Source organism: Anomaloglossus baeobatrachus, chromosome 4, assembly GCF_048569485.1.
Source record: "Anomaloglossus baeobatrachus isolate aAnoBae1 chromosome 4, aAnoBae1.hap1, whole genome shotgun sequence".
Taxonomy (NCBI): domain Eukaryota; kingdom Metazoa; phylum Chordata; class Amphibia; order Anura; family Aromobatidae; genus Anomaloglossus; species Anomaloglossus baeobatrachus.
The window spans coordinates 26,746,814-26,765,991 of NC_134356.1; the positions used below are offsets into that span (position 1 = coordinate 26,746,814).

Genomic DNA, 19,178 nt, shown 5'->3' on the forward strand with positions numbered 1-19,178 from the left:
GTTTCATTAAAAATTATTTCACGTTCAATAACGAGTGCAGTGAATTTATTCATACATGACTTTCGGGTATTACCCCATTTTCACTTACACCATCCTCAACTCAGCCTGAGTGCAGACCATTTATTTGTTATTAATATCGTACCGTGTGACGCCGGCATTAGTCCCTGGTTCCTAGACAAGATTTCCCCTTGACACATTTTCGTGACTTTTTTTTTAGTCACAAATACTAGTTAAAGCAATAAATGGAGCATTTTTATTTTCTGCTAAATTCATGAACTGTGTGCAAAATTTTGAAAACTTTGGGGCAAAATAAATCCGTAAAAAAAAGACAAAATAAGAAAATTGGCTTCATGAAATCACAAATGATAAATCCGGCCCATAGTTTTCTTAGATGTTTGTTTGCACATTGTACCGTACTATCCGAATTATAAGACGCACTTTTTTCCCCCCAAAACCGGGGGAAGAATGGAGGTGTGTCTTATAATCCAGGTATAGTATAGGCGAAGTTCACACTTCTGTTGCTTTGCATCAGTCACAATCAGTCGCCTTGAGGAATTACGGTATCCTGCAAAATATTTTGCGGGAATCCTTTTTTTTCCCCCATAGAATTCTATTAGCGACGGATTGTGACTGATGGCACTGTGTTGCATCCGCCGCGTGACGGATCAGTCGTTTACTGACTGACCATCCGGCGGGAGCAACGTTTTTTTGTCTGCGGCTGATTGGTTTTTTTACTGTGAGCATGCGCACAGTAAAAAACCATGATGACTGTAAATTCAGTTCCAGCGGCCGAAACGATCAGCTGATCGCCCGGTGGCTGGCTATTGTGAACGATCAGCTAATCGCCCGGCGGCCGTAAAAAAAAACCCAGTAAAAAAGAAAAAACACAACTGATCTTTTTTGCAGCATCAGTTGTGCCACTATCTGCAACGCAACGCATCCGTTGCATCAGTTACACTACTGATTGTGACTGATGCAAAACAACGGAAGTGTGAACTTAGCCTTACCGGCACTGGTGTCACAGGGTTGGAGATACAGAGAGATCGGAGAGGGGGGTGTCACTGCAGCGGAGCAGCTCAGGAGGGTCAGTGGACAGTCAGCGAAACTGCGGACTCGTGGGGTGTTGCTGCTCCGTGCACCATTAATCTGCCAGCGGGCTGCTGGCTGTTTTGAGTTGTCAGTTGACGCAATGGAGTTCAAGAAAATGGACGCAGAGGCCAATCTGTGCAAGCGCTCGCTCTGCAGCCATTTTCTTGAATTCCATTGTGTGAACAGCCGAAGATTCCACGGAGCCTGCAGCCCACCAGCAGATCAATGGTGCCAGCTGCCGTGACACCCTATGAGCCCGCTGTATTGCCGACCCTCGTGCCACTGACCCTCCTGAGCCGGGACACCCCTTCCTCCGAGCCCACAGCATCACAGACCCTGCCTCCTGTGACCTGCCTGAGCTGCGCCACCACTGCCGCTCTCCCCTGGTGAGCTAATATAAGATGCACTAGAATTATAAGACTGATCCCAATTTTAACAGTAAAAATATTTTTTTCCTATTTTCCTGCTTCAAATTTGGGGTGCGTCTTATAAAACGAAAAATACGGTACAGAGAAATCATATCCCACTGTAGGTTACATTAGGTGAATATATTTCTTCCCTGAATCCGCCTCTCCCAGATGACTACTCCTGTAGTAATGAGACATTTTTATAAAATTGCCCCCAGTTCACACACAATAAAAACACCAGCAGTAATGTGCAATAATATACCATTTATTATCAGCAGTTTTAGCTGTAGTTATACAATCATTTGTCTTATCATTAGTCATTTTTATTTATTACAGTTAAAATATTTTCAGTTTTTGCCATATGGAAACCATTAACAAGAAGCTGATGTCAGATCCTTACATGCTTATGAGGATTCTTTATAACAGTATGACGATATACAGTAATTCTGGCCACCACTAGGGGGAGCTAAATGTTTAAAGATTTATGCAGCATTTTTTTGGACTTAAGGGGTTTTTCACTTATAGAAAACTGGTTTCAATATGTTTGCCAGCCTGTAACATACAGTTAGTACTCGCCCTCCCGCTGTTCAGCACCAGTTCTCCACCGCAGCTTTGGTTTCTTCGTATCGGTTGCAGAGGTGACACCATGACTGCAACGCACATCGCTGCGACCTGACACTGGACCGGGGGAGGGGGGAGTACTGTCTACGTTTGTGATTTTACATGCTGGGAAACGATTGGGGATCACTTTTCTATAAGTGGAAAACTCCTTTAATGACAGCTGTATAAATCTTTACGTCGTGATCTCCCCTTCGTAATGGCTGAAAGTAGCGGCTGTTACAGTCATATAGCTATCAGGGTACAGGCAGGAGCCGGCGGCGGTGACTCCGGGACTCATAGTACTCGGCTATGCTACTAGTGATTTCAATATTCAGAAAACGCCACCTTCATGTGCTCAATGTGCTGACTACACAGGATGAAAATAACAGGATCTGTCACCAGCAACTCATGTCATCATAACAGCAAATGGATCCAATTGTCAGAGTCAAGATAATCATTTACTAAATGGAAGCGGAAGCAGCGATCGGCTGATCATCAGGAGATCTCCCCTAAGAGGAATATATCATCTATATCGTCTAATAATTAACACCGGAGCTGAGCCTGTTGTACACAGGGGACATGTTGTCTCTTTTCCACAGTATCTGTCTTTAAAGGGAATCTGGCAGCAGGTTTTTGCTATTTAATATGATAGAAGCATGCTGTAGGGGCAGAAAGTCTAAAGGGTACTTTACACGCTGCGATCTCGCTAGCGAGATCGCAAGCGATCGTACCCGCCCCCGTCGGTTGTGCGACACGGGCATATCGCTGCCCGTGGCGCACAACCTTGCTTACCCCCGTGACACGCACTTACCTGCCCTGTGACGTCGCTCTGGCCGGCGAACCACCTCCTCTCTAAGGGGGCGGTTCGTGCGGCGTCACACGGCAGGCGTCCAATAGAAGCGGAGGGGCGGAGATGAGCGGGACGTAACATTCCGCCCACCTCCTTCCTTCCGCATTGCCGGTGGAGGCAGGTAGGGAGATGTTCGTCGCTCCTGCGGTGTCACACACAGCGATGTGTGGTGCCGCAGGAACGAGGAACAACATCGCTAATAAGCAGAAAACGATTTTTGGTTTTAGGACGACCTCTCCAAAACCAACGATTTTTGTCTCTTTTGCGACCGTTTAAGGTCGCTCATATGTGTCACACGCTGCGATGTCGCTAACGGCGCCGGATGTGCGCCACAAACACCGTGACCCCGACGATAATTCGTTAGCGATATCGCAGCGTGTAAAGCACCCTTAATTCCAGGGATGTGTCAATTGCTCAGTAGCTTGCTGTAATTTCAATCAGTGTTTTATCAGCAGGACATTATCACTAGAGGATTAGGTCTCATGTGGTGGCTAGTCCAGCTAGTCTGTGTAAACCTGACCCCAACACTGATTGGCAGATTGCTGACAATATACAGTGTACACAGGAAACTGCCAATCAGTGGTGTGGGCGGGGTTATACAGAGCTCAGCATTCCGAGTTCTGCTACATCTACAGCAGTGAAGACAGGGATTATATCAAAACTGCACAAGCAGTTCAGTAATTGACACATCCCTGGAATCAGACTCTTTGCCCCCACATTATGCTGCTCTCAGATTACATAACAAAAACCTGCTGACAGATTACATTTTACAGCAGCAAACCGTCAACAATCAAACTGGTAACTTGATAAATGTTCCTGTCAGTCACTAACAGCAGCATTTAGGCTCCAAGATCCGACTCAGGTGTTAGTTTGACTGCCCATTAGCCTTCCTGCAACATGATCATGAGGCATCGATGGGCTGCCATGACGGCTGAGGACCTATGTAAAGTCCACATACTGGTCAAGCTGATTTTCCTGTGATGTTCAGCCATAAGCCGTGATTTTTACACTACACAACATCAATGGAGCATTGCTCTATACAGAACAAGCAATCACAGGGTCAACGCCGTTAAAAAAGAAACCTAACATCTTAGAAAAGGAAAAAAAACACAAACATTCAAATCCCCTCCTTTTCCTAAGTTAAATATAAGAAATGTAAAGAATTCAAAAATTGAAAAAAACAACAAAAAAAACAAAACAAAATTGTATATATAAATCTGAAATTAATCAGCCCAATCTGCATTTGGATTTTTTTTCCCCCATTTTCCTAACTTTATACGGTAAAATGAATTGTGTCAAGAAAATCTGCAGCTATTCTCACAAAACACAAGCTCTTATACGTCTATGGTGACGGAAAGATAAGAAAGTTATGGTGATTAGAAAATTGGGAGGAAAAAATGAAAATGCAAAACTCTAAATTGTCTGTGTCTTTAAAGGGTTAAATCTGAATAATCCTAAATTTGCATTATATAATAATTAGACGCTATTATTACATATGATCTGTTTTCTCTTTTTCTTATTGATTTTCACATTTAATTTTAATTTTTTATATTTTATCTTCTATACATGATGGGGGCGGCCATATTGTCTGAGCTGCTGCTATTTCCTGTTAATGTCACTCAAAGATTTACTCCACAGCAGACACATGGATGGAGGAGAGCGTCATCCGGAGAGGACTTGTGGGCATGCTCTGTGTCCTGTGCAGAGATCCCTGTGCGGGGAGGGGGGAGCTGTGTCCATCAGTTATTGTCAATGGTGGATCCTGCATCATCCTCCTCCAGCTTTATACCAGAGGTGTTACCTTACATTTCCTTCCTGTGTTGATAATGAGACTGCTGAGAAGTGATCTCTGTGGAAAATCTATTCTTAAGGTCAGTGGTCTCAGGAAACACAGGAAGATTTCAGGAGGCTCCGGAGGGAAATGTATTTTATGTCATAGAAAATCAGAAAAATGTTTACAATGAAAGTTACTTTACAAATAAGGAATTTTCTGATGTTACTTTCCTGTTATGTTCTAATCCTCACCCAGTTATCTACACAGTGATCATCAATATACACCATAAATACACATAATCCAGCATGAAGGGGCTCGGAGAAGGCGGCAGTGAAGGTGTGTAAGTGTCTGATGGGGTCACACAGCTCATAAAAGGACAACTGCCCGGCCTCATAATCCAGACAGATCCTGACTCTATCACTGGAGATCTTGTTCGGTAACTGGATCACTTCACTGTCATGTTTCACTGAATACTGATTATTATATCTACACAAAATCCAGGACTTGTTATTATTTCCAATCAGTGACTGACGTCCCCTCCTGTCTATACTGGGGTAACACATCCCCACACTCCACTCCCCTGATCTACTGATCTCCACATCCCAGTAATGTCGTCCTGAGGTAAATCCCCTCCTGCTCATCACCTGATTATACTGGAATCTCTCTGCTGTTTCTGGACGATTCTGGTTCCTTCGTGTCCAGGTTGCAGTTTTCAGGTCGTCTGATATATGGACATTATTACCAGCTGTGTTTACATCCAGTAATATGTCTGCAGGATCCTCCACATAGATCCAGCTCCTTATACCTGATATTACCTCACATAATGTGTGTAATGTGTGTGAGATCACAGCCACATCCAGGTCATCTCCATCATGGAGCTGTTTATCATGTCCCCCTGTGTCCTCATCACCTCCCTCCTCCTCAGGATCACACAAGTCCCCGGTGTCTGGTTCCTGTAAGACGGTCAGTGGATCAGTCATGTTACACAGCTCCTCAATGTGCCTCATCTTCCTGGACAGCTCGTCCTTCTTTATCTCCAGCTGATGGATCAGAGCAGACAGTGACAGTGACTCTTCCTTTTCCTGCCTGGAGATCTCACTCAGGACCTTCTTCTCCAGGTCGTCCACCCGTCTCCTGATGTCTGTACACAGGGCAGTGACTCTCTCGGCTTCTCCAGCTGCTTTCTCTTCAGCTTTTCTCCTCTGCTCCTCCAGACTCCAGACTCTTTCCACAGCTTTCACTCTCTTTGTGATCAGTTTATGGAGAACAATTATCAGTTTCTTCTTCTTGTTCTCTGAGGCCTCATCCAGTGACTCCATTTTATGTCCTTTATGTTCTCCAATCAAACTGCAGGACACACAGATACAGACGGCATCCTGAGTACAATAATACTTTAAAGGTTCCTTATGGACAGAACATTTCCTTTTCTCCAGAGAAGTGCTGGGATCAGATAAGACGTGTTCTGGTGATTTGCTGTGAGTCCTCAGGTGTTTCTCACACAGAGAAGCCTCACAGTGTAGACAGGATCTAACAGCAGGTACAGGAGAGTCCACACAGTAAGTGCAGCAGATCCCGGTGATCTCTTGTTCTTGCTGAGTAATCAGGAATCGTTCTGCGACATTATGAAGATTTATGTTCCTCATCAGCGCCGGCCGCTCCTGAAACTCTTCTCTGCATTCAGGACAGGAATAACCTCCAGACTCGTCCTGTGTATCCAGCACACGATCAATACAGACCCGGCAGAAGTTGTGTCCACATCTCAGCATTACAGGATCCTTAAAAATAGATAAACAGATGGCGCAGAGCAGCTCGTCATTCAGATCAGCAGACGTCATGGCTGACGGAAGAAGGAAGAAATGAAACTGAATGTGAATGTTACTCAATATTTAACAATGTTGTAGTTACACCCATTCACTTAAACCCTTCACCCCCAGATCAGCAGACACCGTGGCTCATAGTTGAGGGAAGGAGGAAACGAAACTGATAATACTTAGCGATGTTGTAGTTACACCTATTCACTTAAAGGGGTGGTTCACCCCTTTTCATTATGGGCCACATCAATATAATGTTGAGAAATAAGGTTTCTTTCAAATACCTTGTGTTGCCAATAGTGCCTGTGAGCAGCGCTATTGTGGTCCGCTTACCCCATCACGTGACCCCTGGGCTCCATGACCCCCAGCATCCGGTGTTGTCACGCCAACTGAGGCTGGCTGCAGTCTCCATGAGTGACTGGGCAGTGGGCGTCGTTGCACCGCTCCACACAGCCCAGCATGAAAGTCCATCTCCCTGCTCCCTCCTCTTTCACTCCAGAGCAAACAAGCCGGAGCGATGCTGGGCTGTGACGAGCAGGGAAACGCCACCCACAGCCCAGTGACTCACGGAGATAGGGGCCGGCCGCGGTGGTGTCATGTGAACAGGAAGTTGACATCACCAGATCCGAGGTCACGGAGCCCAGGGGTCACGCGATGGAAAACAGCGGTCCGCAATAGTGCTGCTCACAGGCACTATTACCAACGGAACGTATTTGAGAGAAATATTGTTTCTCAATGTTATACGGATGTAGCAAAAAAATGGGTGAACCACGTCTTTAACTCCTTAATAGGAATCTGCCACCAGTTGTTTAATACCCCTTGTGAGAGTAACGTGATGTAGGGGCAGAAACTCTGATTTCAGAGTTGTGTCACTTACTTCACTGGGTCCTGCATTTATTATTAAAAACTGTTTCCTCTGTTGCACAGCTACAAGTTTTCTGAATGCTGAGCTCTGTATAACCCCACCCAGGCCACTGATTGGCAGCATTCAGTCTACAATGTACATAAGCTGAAAGCTGCCAATCAGTGGTGGGTACAGAGAGAAAGAAGCAAGAAAAGCACAATACGGTGATACCATAAAACAATTGTGAATAGATAAGGGATGTGTGCTCACCAGATTAAGTTGTATATCACAAGAACTTTAGAGTATATCGGCTGCCAATGGTCACAAGAGAGATGATGGAGGAGAGTTGTAGGAAATATACGTGACTTCTATCTCCGCTGCTGGAAGGTGAGACAAACTGGTGGGGAAAGAAACAAAAGCACTCCTTAGTATCTTCAGTAGGGACCTTCGCAGCTGCAATAGAAACAACACCACTTACTTTAATGGGTCCTGCATTTTTTATTGAAAACGTTTTTTCTGATGCACAGCTTCATTACCAGTTTTCTGAATGCTGAGCTCTGTATAACCCCACCCAGACCACTGATTGGCAGCATTCTGTCTACAATGTGGATAAGCAGAAAGCTTAAAATAGGAAATATGCATGACTTCCACCTGCGCAGCTGGAAGGTAAGAAACAGGTGGGAAAAGACTAAAACAAAAAGCACTCCTTGGTTTGTTCAGTAGTAAACTTCGCAGCTGCAATTGAAAAAACACCACAGCTATGCAGCGCTGAGCTCCTTCAACATAGTCAGCATAAGTATGAGCTATAGCCGGCATAGGGAGGAGTGAAAAGTGAATATTTACAGGAGAAGGTTGTGGCTGCAGCTGAGATTACAACTACCTGTTACATCACTGCAGAATAGACATTTACCTTAACCCTTTCAATACTTGACGGATTGAAATACGGTAAAAAGGATGCAGGAGACACAAGATGATTCCTAAGATTTATTTCCTAAGCATCTCAAGGTATTCCAACCTCATTAATCAGGAAAAAAAACCACAAAGGCGCAGACATCTCAAAAAAGTCCACATTTCAAAAGGCGCCAAGGTCGAGCACATGACATGTCAGAGGTCAAAAGATGCAAAAAAAATGGATTTAACAAAACGTTTTACAATTATGCTGAAATGTCATGTATATAGACAATTTGGCATAAAATTATATATATAAATATAAGCTTTATTTTGTGGACATAAAAGTATCTCCGATAAAATGAGTGTTTGGCTGCGATGTGTATAGAGCTTGTAATCTTGTGGGGATGTGATACCTGAAGTGCTGTTAGTAAGATGAGCTACAATGATGTTAGGATCGCAGGCTGATAACGAAGGACGGGTGGACAGTCAGAAGAAGAACATCAAAAGGAAGAGAGGTTGGTCAATTACAAAGTGGAAAAAGTGGTCCACGTCATACACACTCGCCGCCACTGAGGTCCTTGCACAGGCGCACTACAATACTTTGATCTGCCCTGAGCAGGGCAGATCAAAGTGCGCCTGCGCAGGACCTCAGTGCCGGCGAGTGTATGACGTGGAAGCGTCATGCACACAGGCTTCAGAAGACAGAGGAGCAAGATGGCCGAGAGAGGAGGCGCCACTCACCAGGCCGACCAGCACCGCAGCGACCGATTTAGGTGAATATTATAAAGTGTTTTTTATGTTCTCACAACGGCCTGCGCTCTTATATACAGCATGTTAGAATGCTGTATACAAGAGCCCGGTGGTGGTGGCCGCAGCTTATAGGCCATAAAAATGGCGACAGGTTCCCTTTAAACTTTTGTAAAAAATAAACTGAAAATTGCGGCATGCAATATTATTCATCCCCTTTACTTTCAGTGCAGCAAACTCACTCCAGAAGTTCATTGAGGATCTCTGAATGATCCAATGTTGTCCTAAATGACTGATGATGATAAATATAATCCACCTGTGTGTCATCAAGTATCCGTATAAATGCCCCTGCTCTGTGATAGTCTCATGTTCTGTTTAAGGCGCAGATAGCATCATGAAGACCAAAGAACACAACAGGCAGGTCCGTGATACTGTTGTGGAGAAGTTTAAAGCCGGATTTGGTTGCAAAAAGATTTCCAAAACTTTAAACATCCCAAGAAGCACTGTGCAAGCGATCATATTGAAATGGAAGGAGTATCATACCACTGCAACTCTACCAAGACCCGGCCGTCCATCCAAACTTTCATCTGAAACAAGTAGAAGACTGATCAGAGATGCAGCCAAGAAGCCCATGATCGCTCTGGATGAACTGCAGAGATCTACAGCTGAGGTGGGAGAGTCTGTCCATAGGACAACAATCAGTTGTACACTGCACAAATCTGGCCTTTATGGAAGAGTGGCAAGAAGTAAGCCATTTCTCAAAGATATCCATAAAAAGTGTCATTTAAAGTTTGCCAAAAGCCACCTGGGAGACACCAAACATTTGGAAGAAGGTCTCTGGTAAGCTGAAACCAAAATAGAACTTTTTGGACACAATACCAAACAATATGTTTGGCATAAAAGCAACACAGCTCATCACACCATCCCCACTGTCAAACATGGTGGTGGCAGCATCATGGTTTGGGTCTGCTTTGCTTTAGCAGGAACATGGAAGATGGTTAAAATTGATGGGAAGATGGATGGAGACAAAAACAGGACCATATTTAAAGCAAACCTGTTTGAGTCTACAAAAGACCTGAGACTGGGACGGAGATTTGTCTTCCAACAAGACAATGATCCCAAACAAAGCAAAATCTACACTGGAATGGTTCATAAATAAATGTATCCAGGTGTTAAGGCCCCGTCACACACAGAGATAAATCTTTGGCAGATCTGTGGTTGCAGTGAAATCATGGACATATTGTTCCATTTGTACACAGCCACAAACCTGGCACTGATTGTCCACAATTTCACTGCAACCACAGATCTGCCGCAGATTTATCTCTGTGTGTGACAGGGCCTTTAGAATGGCCAAGTCACAGTCCAGACCTGAACCCAATCGAGAATCTGTAGAAAGAGCTGAAAACTGATGTTCACAAACGCTCTCCATCCAACCTCACTCAGCTCCAGCTGTTTACAAGGGAAGAATGGGCGAGAATTTCAGTCTCTCGATGTGCAAAACTGATACACATACCCCAAAAGACCGCAGCTGTAATCGCAAAAAAGGTGGCGCTACAAAGTATTAACTTAAAGGGGCCGAATAATATTGCACGCCCCAATTTTCAGTTTTTTACAAAAAATGTAAAATAAGCAATGTTCAACTTCATTATTGTGTCCCACTTGTTGTTGATTCTTCGCCATAAAATTTAAAATTTTTACCATTCTGTTTGAAGCCTGAAATGTGGCGAAAGGTTGACCAATTCAAGGGGGGGTGAATACTTTTGTAAGGCACTGTACCTCATGTAATAGTTCAAACTGCTTTTTTTACTCAGGTGGCACCAATATTAGCTTCATAGATGGTCATTGCTAGACACAATTAAGCTTCAGAAAGGTCTAGTGCACAATCAGCTCAGCGTTCACCGCAGACACAGAACTGCTCGTGGTTCTGGGTGCATATTGCACCCGACAGGTTCACTTTAAATGAATGTGAACATCTCAAGCACTACATGACTCAAGATGAAAATTGTGAGACTCGTCTGTGTCGCCCAGGGCTATGGGGTACTCCCGGCCCGTATATTTACGGGGATACTGTCACGGTAGAATACTGGCCGTTGCCCGGTTCCGTGACCCTGGGGACGTTTTATAATGGGGAGTATTTATAGGGGAGATTAAAGTCTTTTCCGTGACGCCACCTGCGGATTGCAGTTAGGATGGTGGAACCGCTGCTGCTGGGTTGGTTATCCCTAGGGCTGGTGGTAATGGCAGCTGTGGTGGTAGGCCCTCTACAGGTAGGGCCGGGCCCTGGGGAATAGATAGTGGAGACTTTTGCTGAAGAAGGGAGGCCACACTGTGGGGTGTAAGTTAACAGTTTTACTCACTCTGGACCCTTGGACGGCTGGTTCAGGTCCCTGTAGTTCGTTTGATGACTCAGTTGCTCTGTCCCCAGCACCCTCAGTGTGGTTGGGTCCCCGTAGCATGAAGTCTGAGTCCCAACTGTCTTTTGGCAGTCTCCTCGTACGTATGGTGGGCATTGTGGACCCTGTAAGGTTGGTCCGTGGTCCCGAACCCTGATCCGCTTGTTACTGCCGATACCCCCAGATCTGTGGGTCAGTGAAGGTCCCCTCATTGTGCAGGTATTTGCCAGGCCGCGTGAAGCTGGCGCCTGACCTAGGACCCTGTGCCCCATCGGTGCTCTGGTTCCAGTGGTACTTGGGTGTACCTATCCTGGCAACTACTCTCCTGTACCCTCGGGTCATTATTGCACGACCCAGCTTGAGGCACTTCCATTCACTTTCACTCTCCTGACTTGACTGACTGTTCCCTCCCACCAGGATGTCTAGTCCCCTGGACTGGCTCCACTCTCTAGGTGGCCATCCCTGTGGTGTCTGACTAGCCAATTACCCTTGGTGTGGAGTGGAAACTGGGATTTTGTGTGTGTGCAGATGTTACTGGCACTGGTGTTCCAGGTCCCTGGGGGTAGGCCCTGCATCCAGGTGAGGATGCAGTACCTAGTAGTGCCCTGAGTAGTTCAGGGGCGCTACATTTCCTGCATAGGACTAAAAAAAATTTGAAATCTGAATTCCCAAATGTTGAAATTGCATTCAGATAGTTCATGTGCTTGACGGTGACCAACTCTACTGGAGAACGTACTTTTTCAAAACTGAAACTTCTAAAAAATCTGCTTCGTAATCACCGTTTCCACTGGCTTCCCTCATGTGCATGGAAAGTGACATCCTGAAGACCATTGAATTCAAGCCAATAAGAAAAATTCTCTGAAAACAAAATCCATACTTCCATAGTGTGCCATATAATGTGTGACTTACTGAGGATTGTGTTTGTCGAGCCTTGTGCATTGTTCAGGTGTTTATCATGTTGATCACTTCAATGTTTTTAATGTGCTCACACCAGTTTTGTTGACGTGCCAATAAAATAAATATATTTAATATTATCGCAATTTACTTTTTATTCCTGTAAGTGGTTGTCGTAGAGGTCCCAGCACAGTGGTTTGCCCAGGGGCCCAAAATGCTGTTAAAGGGAACCTGTCACTGTTTTTTTACCTATAAAATGCGGCCACCACCACCGGGCTCTTATATACAGCATGTTAGAATTCTGTATATAACAGTCCAGGCCGCTGTGTACAACATAAACACTTTATAATACTCACCTAAACCGGTCGTTATGGTGGATGTGGCTCAAATGGGCATCTTCGTCCTCCGGTGGTGGCGCCTCCTCTTTCGGCGATCTTCATCCTTCTTCTGAATCCTGCATGAAGCGTCTACGTCATCCACACTCGCCGGTCCCGCGCATGCGCACTACAATACTTTGATCTGCCCTGCTCAGGTCCTGAATGCCGGCGAGTCTGTATGACTTAGGACGCGTCATGCACCGCGGCTTCAGAAGATGGAGGACAAAGATGGCTGAAAGAGGAAGCGTCGGCACCGGAGGACGAAGACACCAATTTGACCCACATCCACAGCAGCGACCGGTTTAGGTGAGTATTATAAAGTAATTTTTACGTTCTACACAGCGGCCTGGGCCCTTATATACAGCACGTTAGAATGTTGTATATAAAAGCCCACTGGTGGTGGCTGCAGTTTATAGGCTAAAAAACTGGTGACAGGTTCCCCTTAAGATGGCCCTGGTCTGGAGACTTGTAACCAGTCTGTACATCACAAGCCATTCTCAGATTGTGAGACATGGATGAATGAGGCCGGCCTCACAGAGGTCACCTAACACCTTTGCCGCTTCTCTCAGCTATATTATCTAAGGGGTTTAAATTCCGGTTGCTTCGCCATCTCCATTCTCGGTCTTTGCAGCAGAGTATCTGCTCTATTTTATAGAGGACACCAACTGCTTAGGTGAAAGCACAACATCTCTGGAGAACGTGTAGGGTGGCACGAGGTGGTAGGGGCGGGCGAGGGATTGACTCCAGACGCCCCCGAACACTACATGAAAACCATGGCCCTGGCTGGGTGCGTGGACTTGTGTGGTGCAGGTCATGCCTCTTAGCAGACCGCGTGTCACCAGTGCCTTTGGCAGGCCAGGACCAGACAGCAGTGTACACTGACACCGAGACCACCAGTCCTTATTAAGCAAGTCTTTTACTGAACAGTTTCCACGGTTATTTCGGCATTACATCACATGTGAGCAGGGGCTGGCTGCCAAATTTTGGCCTGGGGGGCAAGCACACAGCAGCAGCCCATGAGCAGCGGCCAATCCTTATTGTATTTACCTCCGGCTGCTTCATGTAGGGAGTAGAGGTAACAAGTTTTTTGAAAAGATAAAGCCGAAGTAATGATGATATAGTGGTGGTCAAATGCCGACTAAATTCTCATCCACGTCTATCAGTGTCCTACTGAGAGAAGTGTCCGGGACTCTACTCAACACGTGACCATAACTGTGCAAAATGCATATATCTATCACTACACTGGGAATACAGGGGAATCCTGACAGTGTGCACAGCGCTCTATCACCATTCAGCAGTCACATAGGGACTACAGAAATCTGTCTAGAGCTCGGAAAACAGTGATGGAAAAAAAATGTTGCCTGGAAATTGCATGTTGTCCACAGAGTTGATTCATATATACTCGCCTCCATTATAAAACAGACAAAACAGTCCACCTAAAGAAGCCGCACATTGACTTTTTTCTCTCTGTGTAAATTTCAGTGCAATGTACGGTCAGTGTGTTAGTATACTCACCTGCAGCAACCTTCTCCTGTGTGCGGCACCACTCTGCTCCTCTTCTCAGTGACGTCACCGCTCTGCAGACTTTCCTGGTTGCACTGAGATCTGCTCCTCGTCTCACTGATGTCACCGCTCTGCAGACTCTCTGGGTCACGCTGCGCTCTGCGTGACCTAGCAGAGGCTTTTACAAAGTAAGTCTATGGAATAAGGTTCCATAGACTTACATTGTAAAAGATGTCCAGGTCACAGCATAGTGTGACCCAAGGAGTCTGACAAGCGGTAACATCACTCAGAAGAGGGGCAGAGCGGTGCTGGATACCGAAAAAGGCGCTTTGTGAATATAAGAACACACTCGCACTGCAGAGCGCAAACATTTACACAGAATTTGGGGGGAAAGTTCATTGGACACATCTTCAAAGCAGAAAATAAGCGACAGTCTGTTATATCCTTTCTTTGTAGTAGACCTGATTACAGAAATATGGAAAAAGGATAATGTGTGACTGGTATATGATGTATCAGAGACATATTATCCTGCACTGTATATACATCTGATGTCTGTGCACATAGTATATTACATACAGTATAGAGGACAATACGTGACTGGTATATGATAAGTTATGAGTACAGATATCAGATGGTATATACTGGATAATATGTGAGTTATTATACTATTACAGTCATCATTATACCATTCACATTTTACCCTGTATATAACATCAGCTGTTACATACAGTATACAGGACAATATGTGACTGGTGTAAGTACAGAATATCAGATATTATACCAGCTACATATTATCCTGTATATTACATCCAGTATACGGGAGAATATGTGACCGGTGTATGATATACTGTGAGTACAGACAGTTATTGTAAGAGGCACATGTGAATGGCGCTTCAGAGCGTATGATCAACTACAGCTCCACATACATGGCGCTATTCAGAATATACAAAATAATAAACCAATAATGACCCTGAGAAGTGCGAAGTACAATGTCTCCTCTCTGATAACAGGACAGGAGAAAGGGTACTGTGCAGTGTATATACAGTGTGTCCACCCATATCCTGTCCACTGCCATTAACCTGAGAACAGCGGCAGCTATAGGCATAGAAGTGGTGTGTAGGTATAGTAAAGTAGCCATGCGCTACACAATGTAACCACCTATAGCGCCACCTGGTGGAAAACAACGGAGTTAGCATTTTTATCTCGAAAATGGAACAAGATAGAGAAAAAAAGTGAATTACAAAAATGTACATTTTCAATTCAATACGAATCGACACCTTATATACAGAAATGCTATGATTAGAATGTGTAAAACTCACAAGGCTGCGGACGTGAAGCGATACCTCATGGAGACCTTCCTACAAGTCATTGGGTATGGTGGCTGTGTGCAGTGGCCTCCGCTCACCTGACCTGACCCCATTGGACTTCTTTCTGTGAGGTCACATCAAACAGCAGGTCTATGCGACCCCTCCACCAACATTGCAGGACCTACGACGACGTATCACAGATGATTGTGCAAACGTGTCACCTACCATATTGCACAACGTGCAGCAAGATACAGTATGCTGTGCAGAGTCCAGATGTGCATTGCAGCTGACGGGGGCCACTTTGAGCATCACAGTTAAATGAGCGCCATATGCGTGACCAGCATTCAATGTTTTGGGGGGGTCATGGGTTTCATATCATAGCATTTCTGTATATAAGGTGTCGATTCGTATAGAATTGATGATGCCTGCAACTTTGTAATTCACTTTTTTTCTCTATCTCGTTCCGTTTTCGACATAAAAATGCTAACTCCGTTGTTTTCCACCAGGTGGCGCTATAAGTGGTTTCATTGCATAGCGCATGGCTACTTTACTATACCTAGACACCACTTATATGCCTATAGCTGCCGCCGTTCTCAAGTTAATGGCGGTGGACAGGATATGGGTGGACACTCTGTATATACATACGCACACACAGCCAGGCCTCATATATTTTGTATATATATATATATATATATATATATATATATATATATATATATATATATATATATATATATATATATATATATATATATTCTATATTATATATATATATATATATATATATATATAAATATACACACACAGCCAAGCCTCATATGTGTGCACAAGCGCGCGCACACACACACAGCCAAGCCTCATATGTGTGCACAAGCGCGCCCGCGCACACACACACAGCCAAGCCTCATATGTGTGCACAAGCGCGCGCGCACACACACAGCCAAGCCTCATATGTGTGCACAAGCGCGCGCGCACACACACAGCCAAGCCTCATATGTGTGCAGAAGCGCTGGCGCACGCACACACACAGCCACGCCTCATATGTGTGCACAAGCGCGCGCACACACAGCCACGCCTCATATGTGTGCACAAGCGCGCGCACACACAGCCACGCCTCATATGTGTGCACAAGCGCGCGCACACACAGCCACGCCTCATATGTGTGCACAAGCGCGCGCACACACAGCCACGCCTCATATGTGTGCACAAGCGCGCGCGCACACACAGCCACGCCTCATATGTGTGCACAAGCGCGCGCGCACACACAGCCACGCCTCATATGTGTGCACAAGCGCGCGCGCACACACAGCCACGCCTCATATGTGTGCACAAGCGCGCGCGCACACACAGCCACGCCTCATATGTGTGCACAAGCGCGCGCGCACACACACACACACACACACACACACACACACACAGCCAAGCCTCATATGTGTGCACAAGCGCGCGCACACACACAGCCAAGCCTCATATGTGTGCACAAGCGCGCGTGTGCACAAGCGCGCGCACACACAAACAGCCAAGCCTCATATGTGTGCACAAGCGCGCGCGCACGCACACACACAGCCACGCCTCATATGTGTGCACAAGCGCGCGTGCACGCACACACACAGCCACGCCTCATATGTGTGCACAAGCACGCACACACAGCCACGCCTCATATGTGTGCACAAGCGCGCGCGCACACACAGCCACGCCTCATATGTGTGCACAAGCGCGCACACAGCCACGCCTCGTGTGCAGAAGCGCTGGCGCACACACAAACAGCCAAGCCTCATATGTGTGCACAAGCGCGCGCACACACAGCCACGCCTCATATGTGTGCACAAGCGCGCGCACACACAGCCACGCCTCATATGTGTGCACAAGCGCGCGCACACAGCCACGCCTCATATGTGTGCACAAGCGCGCGCACACAGCCACGCCTCATATGTGTGCACAAGCGCGCGCACACACACAGCCACGCCTCATATGTGTGCACAAGCGCGCGCACACACAGCCACGCCTCATATGTGTGCACAAGCGCGCGCACACACACAGCCACGCCTCATATGTGTGCACAAGCGCGCGCACACACACAGCCACGCCTCATATGTGTGCACAAGCGCGCGCACACACACAGCCACGCCTCATATGTGTGCACAAGCGCGCGCACACACACAGCCACGCCTCATATGTGTGCACAAGCGCGCGCACACACACAGCCACGCCTCATATGTGTGCACAAGCGCGCGCACACACACAGCCACGCCTCATATGTGTGCACAAGCGCGCGCGCACAGCCACGCCTCATATGTGTGCACAAGCGCACGCACACACAGCCACGCCTCATATGTGTGCACAAGCGCGCACACAGCCACGCCTCGTGTGCAGAAGCGCTGGCGCACACACAAACAGCCAAGCCTCATATGTGTGCACAAGCGCGCGCACACACAGCCACGCCTCATATGTGTGCACAAGCGCGCGCACACACAGCCACGCCTCATATGTGTGCACAAGCGCGCGCACACAGCCACGCCTCATATGTGTGCACAAGCGCGCACACACACAGCCACGCCTCATATGTGTGCACAAGCGCGCGCACACACACAGCCACGCCTCATATGTGTGCACAAGCGCGCGCACACACACAGCCACGCCTCATATGTGTGCACAAGCGCGCGCACACACACAGCCACGCCTCATATGTGTGCACAAGCGCGCGCACACACACAGCCACGCCTCATATGTGTGCACAAGCGCGCGCACACACACAGCCACGCCTCATATGTGTGCACAAGCGCGCGCACACACACAGCCACGCCTCATATGTGTGCACAAGCGCGCGCACACACACAGCCACGCCTCATATGTGTGCACAAGCGCGCGCGCACAGCCACGCCTCATATGTGTGCACAAGCGCACGCACACACAGCCACGCCTCATATGTGTGCACAAGCGCGCGCGCGCACACACACACACACAGCCACGCCTCATGTGTGCACAAGCGCGCGCGCGCGCACACACACACACACAGGCCTTATATGCATGTGCACACAGGCCATTTTTTATATATATATATATATATATATATATATATATACACACACTATACATACATACACACAGGCCTCATATATTCGCGTGTGCGTACACACACAGCCAGGTCACATACACAAGTAATAAAACAAGGCACAAATACACAGACCCAGGTATGAATTCTTACCCTCCAACACGTGTCTGCACAAGCAATGGCGCCGGCCGCAGAGAGAGGAGAACAGGAAGTCAGCTCTTCGCAGTGAAGTTCCGGCAGATCAGCCCTGCATGACCCTGGCCCCGCCCCCAGGTCTGCTCCGGGAGTGGCAGAGTGCGGCTTCCGTAGAGCAGTGAGTGCAGCTGCCGCCTCCTGTGTCTGCAGACAGGAGCTTCAGGGCCAGAGCAGCCGCTCACACCAATGGCATAGATGGCCGAAACTACAGCTCATACACCGGCCGCAGGGTAGCTCCCCCCCGCAGCAGTGGCCGCTTCCCCCTGCATGTCGATAGTGGCACGTGGCTGGAGCACAGGTTCATGGGGACAGTGCAGCCTCGGTTGTTCCCGGTCTCTGTGAGCTCCGGCATATCCCTGCTCCACACAATGGCCCCGGCTCTGACAGTCCCTCTCCACTCAGGAGCTCCATGTCTCCTTCCTCACAGAGCAGGGGCTGCAGGGG

General features: G+C 47.0%; 1 protein-coding gene across 1 annotated transcript; it reads right to left on the reverse strand.

Annotated features, from left to right (window-relative positions):
- Positions 1-1,740: 1,740 nt before the first annotated feature.
- On the reverse strand, positions 1,741-18,963 carry LOC142302854 (E3 ubiquitin/ISG15 ligase TRIM25-like). The gene is made up of 3 exons (XM_075343962.1): positions 18,693-18,963; positions 7,646-7,772; positions 1,741-6,557 (listed from the first exon to the last, which is right to left on the reverse strand). Exon 3 carries the CDS (start codon positions 6,553-6,555, stop codon positions 4,954-4,956), a length of 1,602 nt encoding a protein of 533 aa, XP_075200077.1. The 5' UTR covers positions 6,556-6,557; positions 7,646-7,772; positions 18,693-18,963; the 3' UTR covers positions 1,741-4,953.
- Between the last annotated feature and the right edge of the window lie 215 nt (positions 18,964-19,178).

Coding starts and splice junctions, on each gene's coding strand:
- LOC142302854 (XM_075343962.1), bottom strand. CDS start 6,555: ATGACGTCTGCTGATCTGAATGACGAGCTGCTCTGCGCCATCTGTTTA.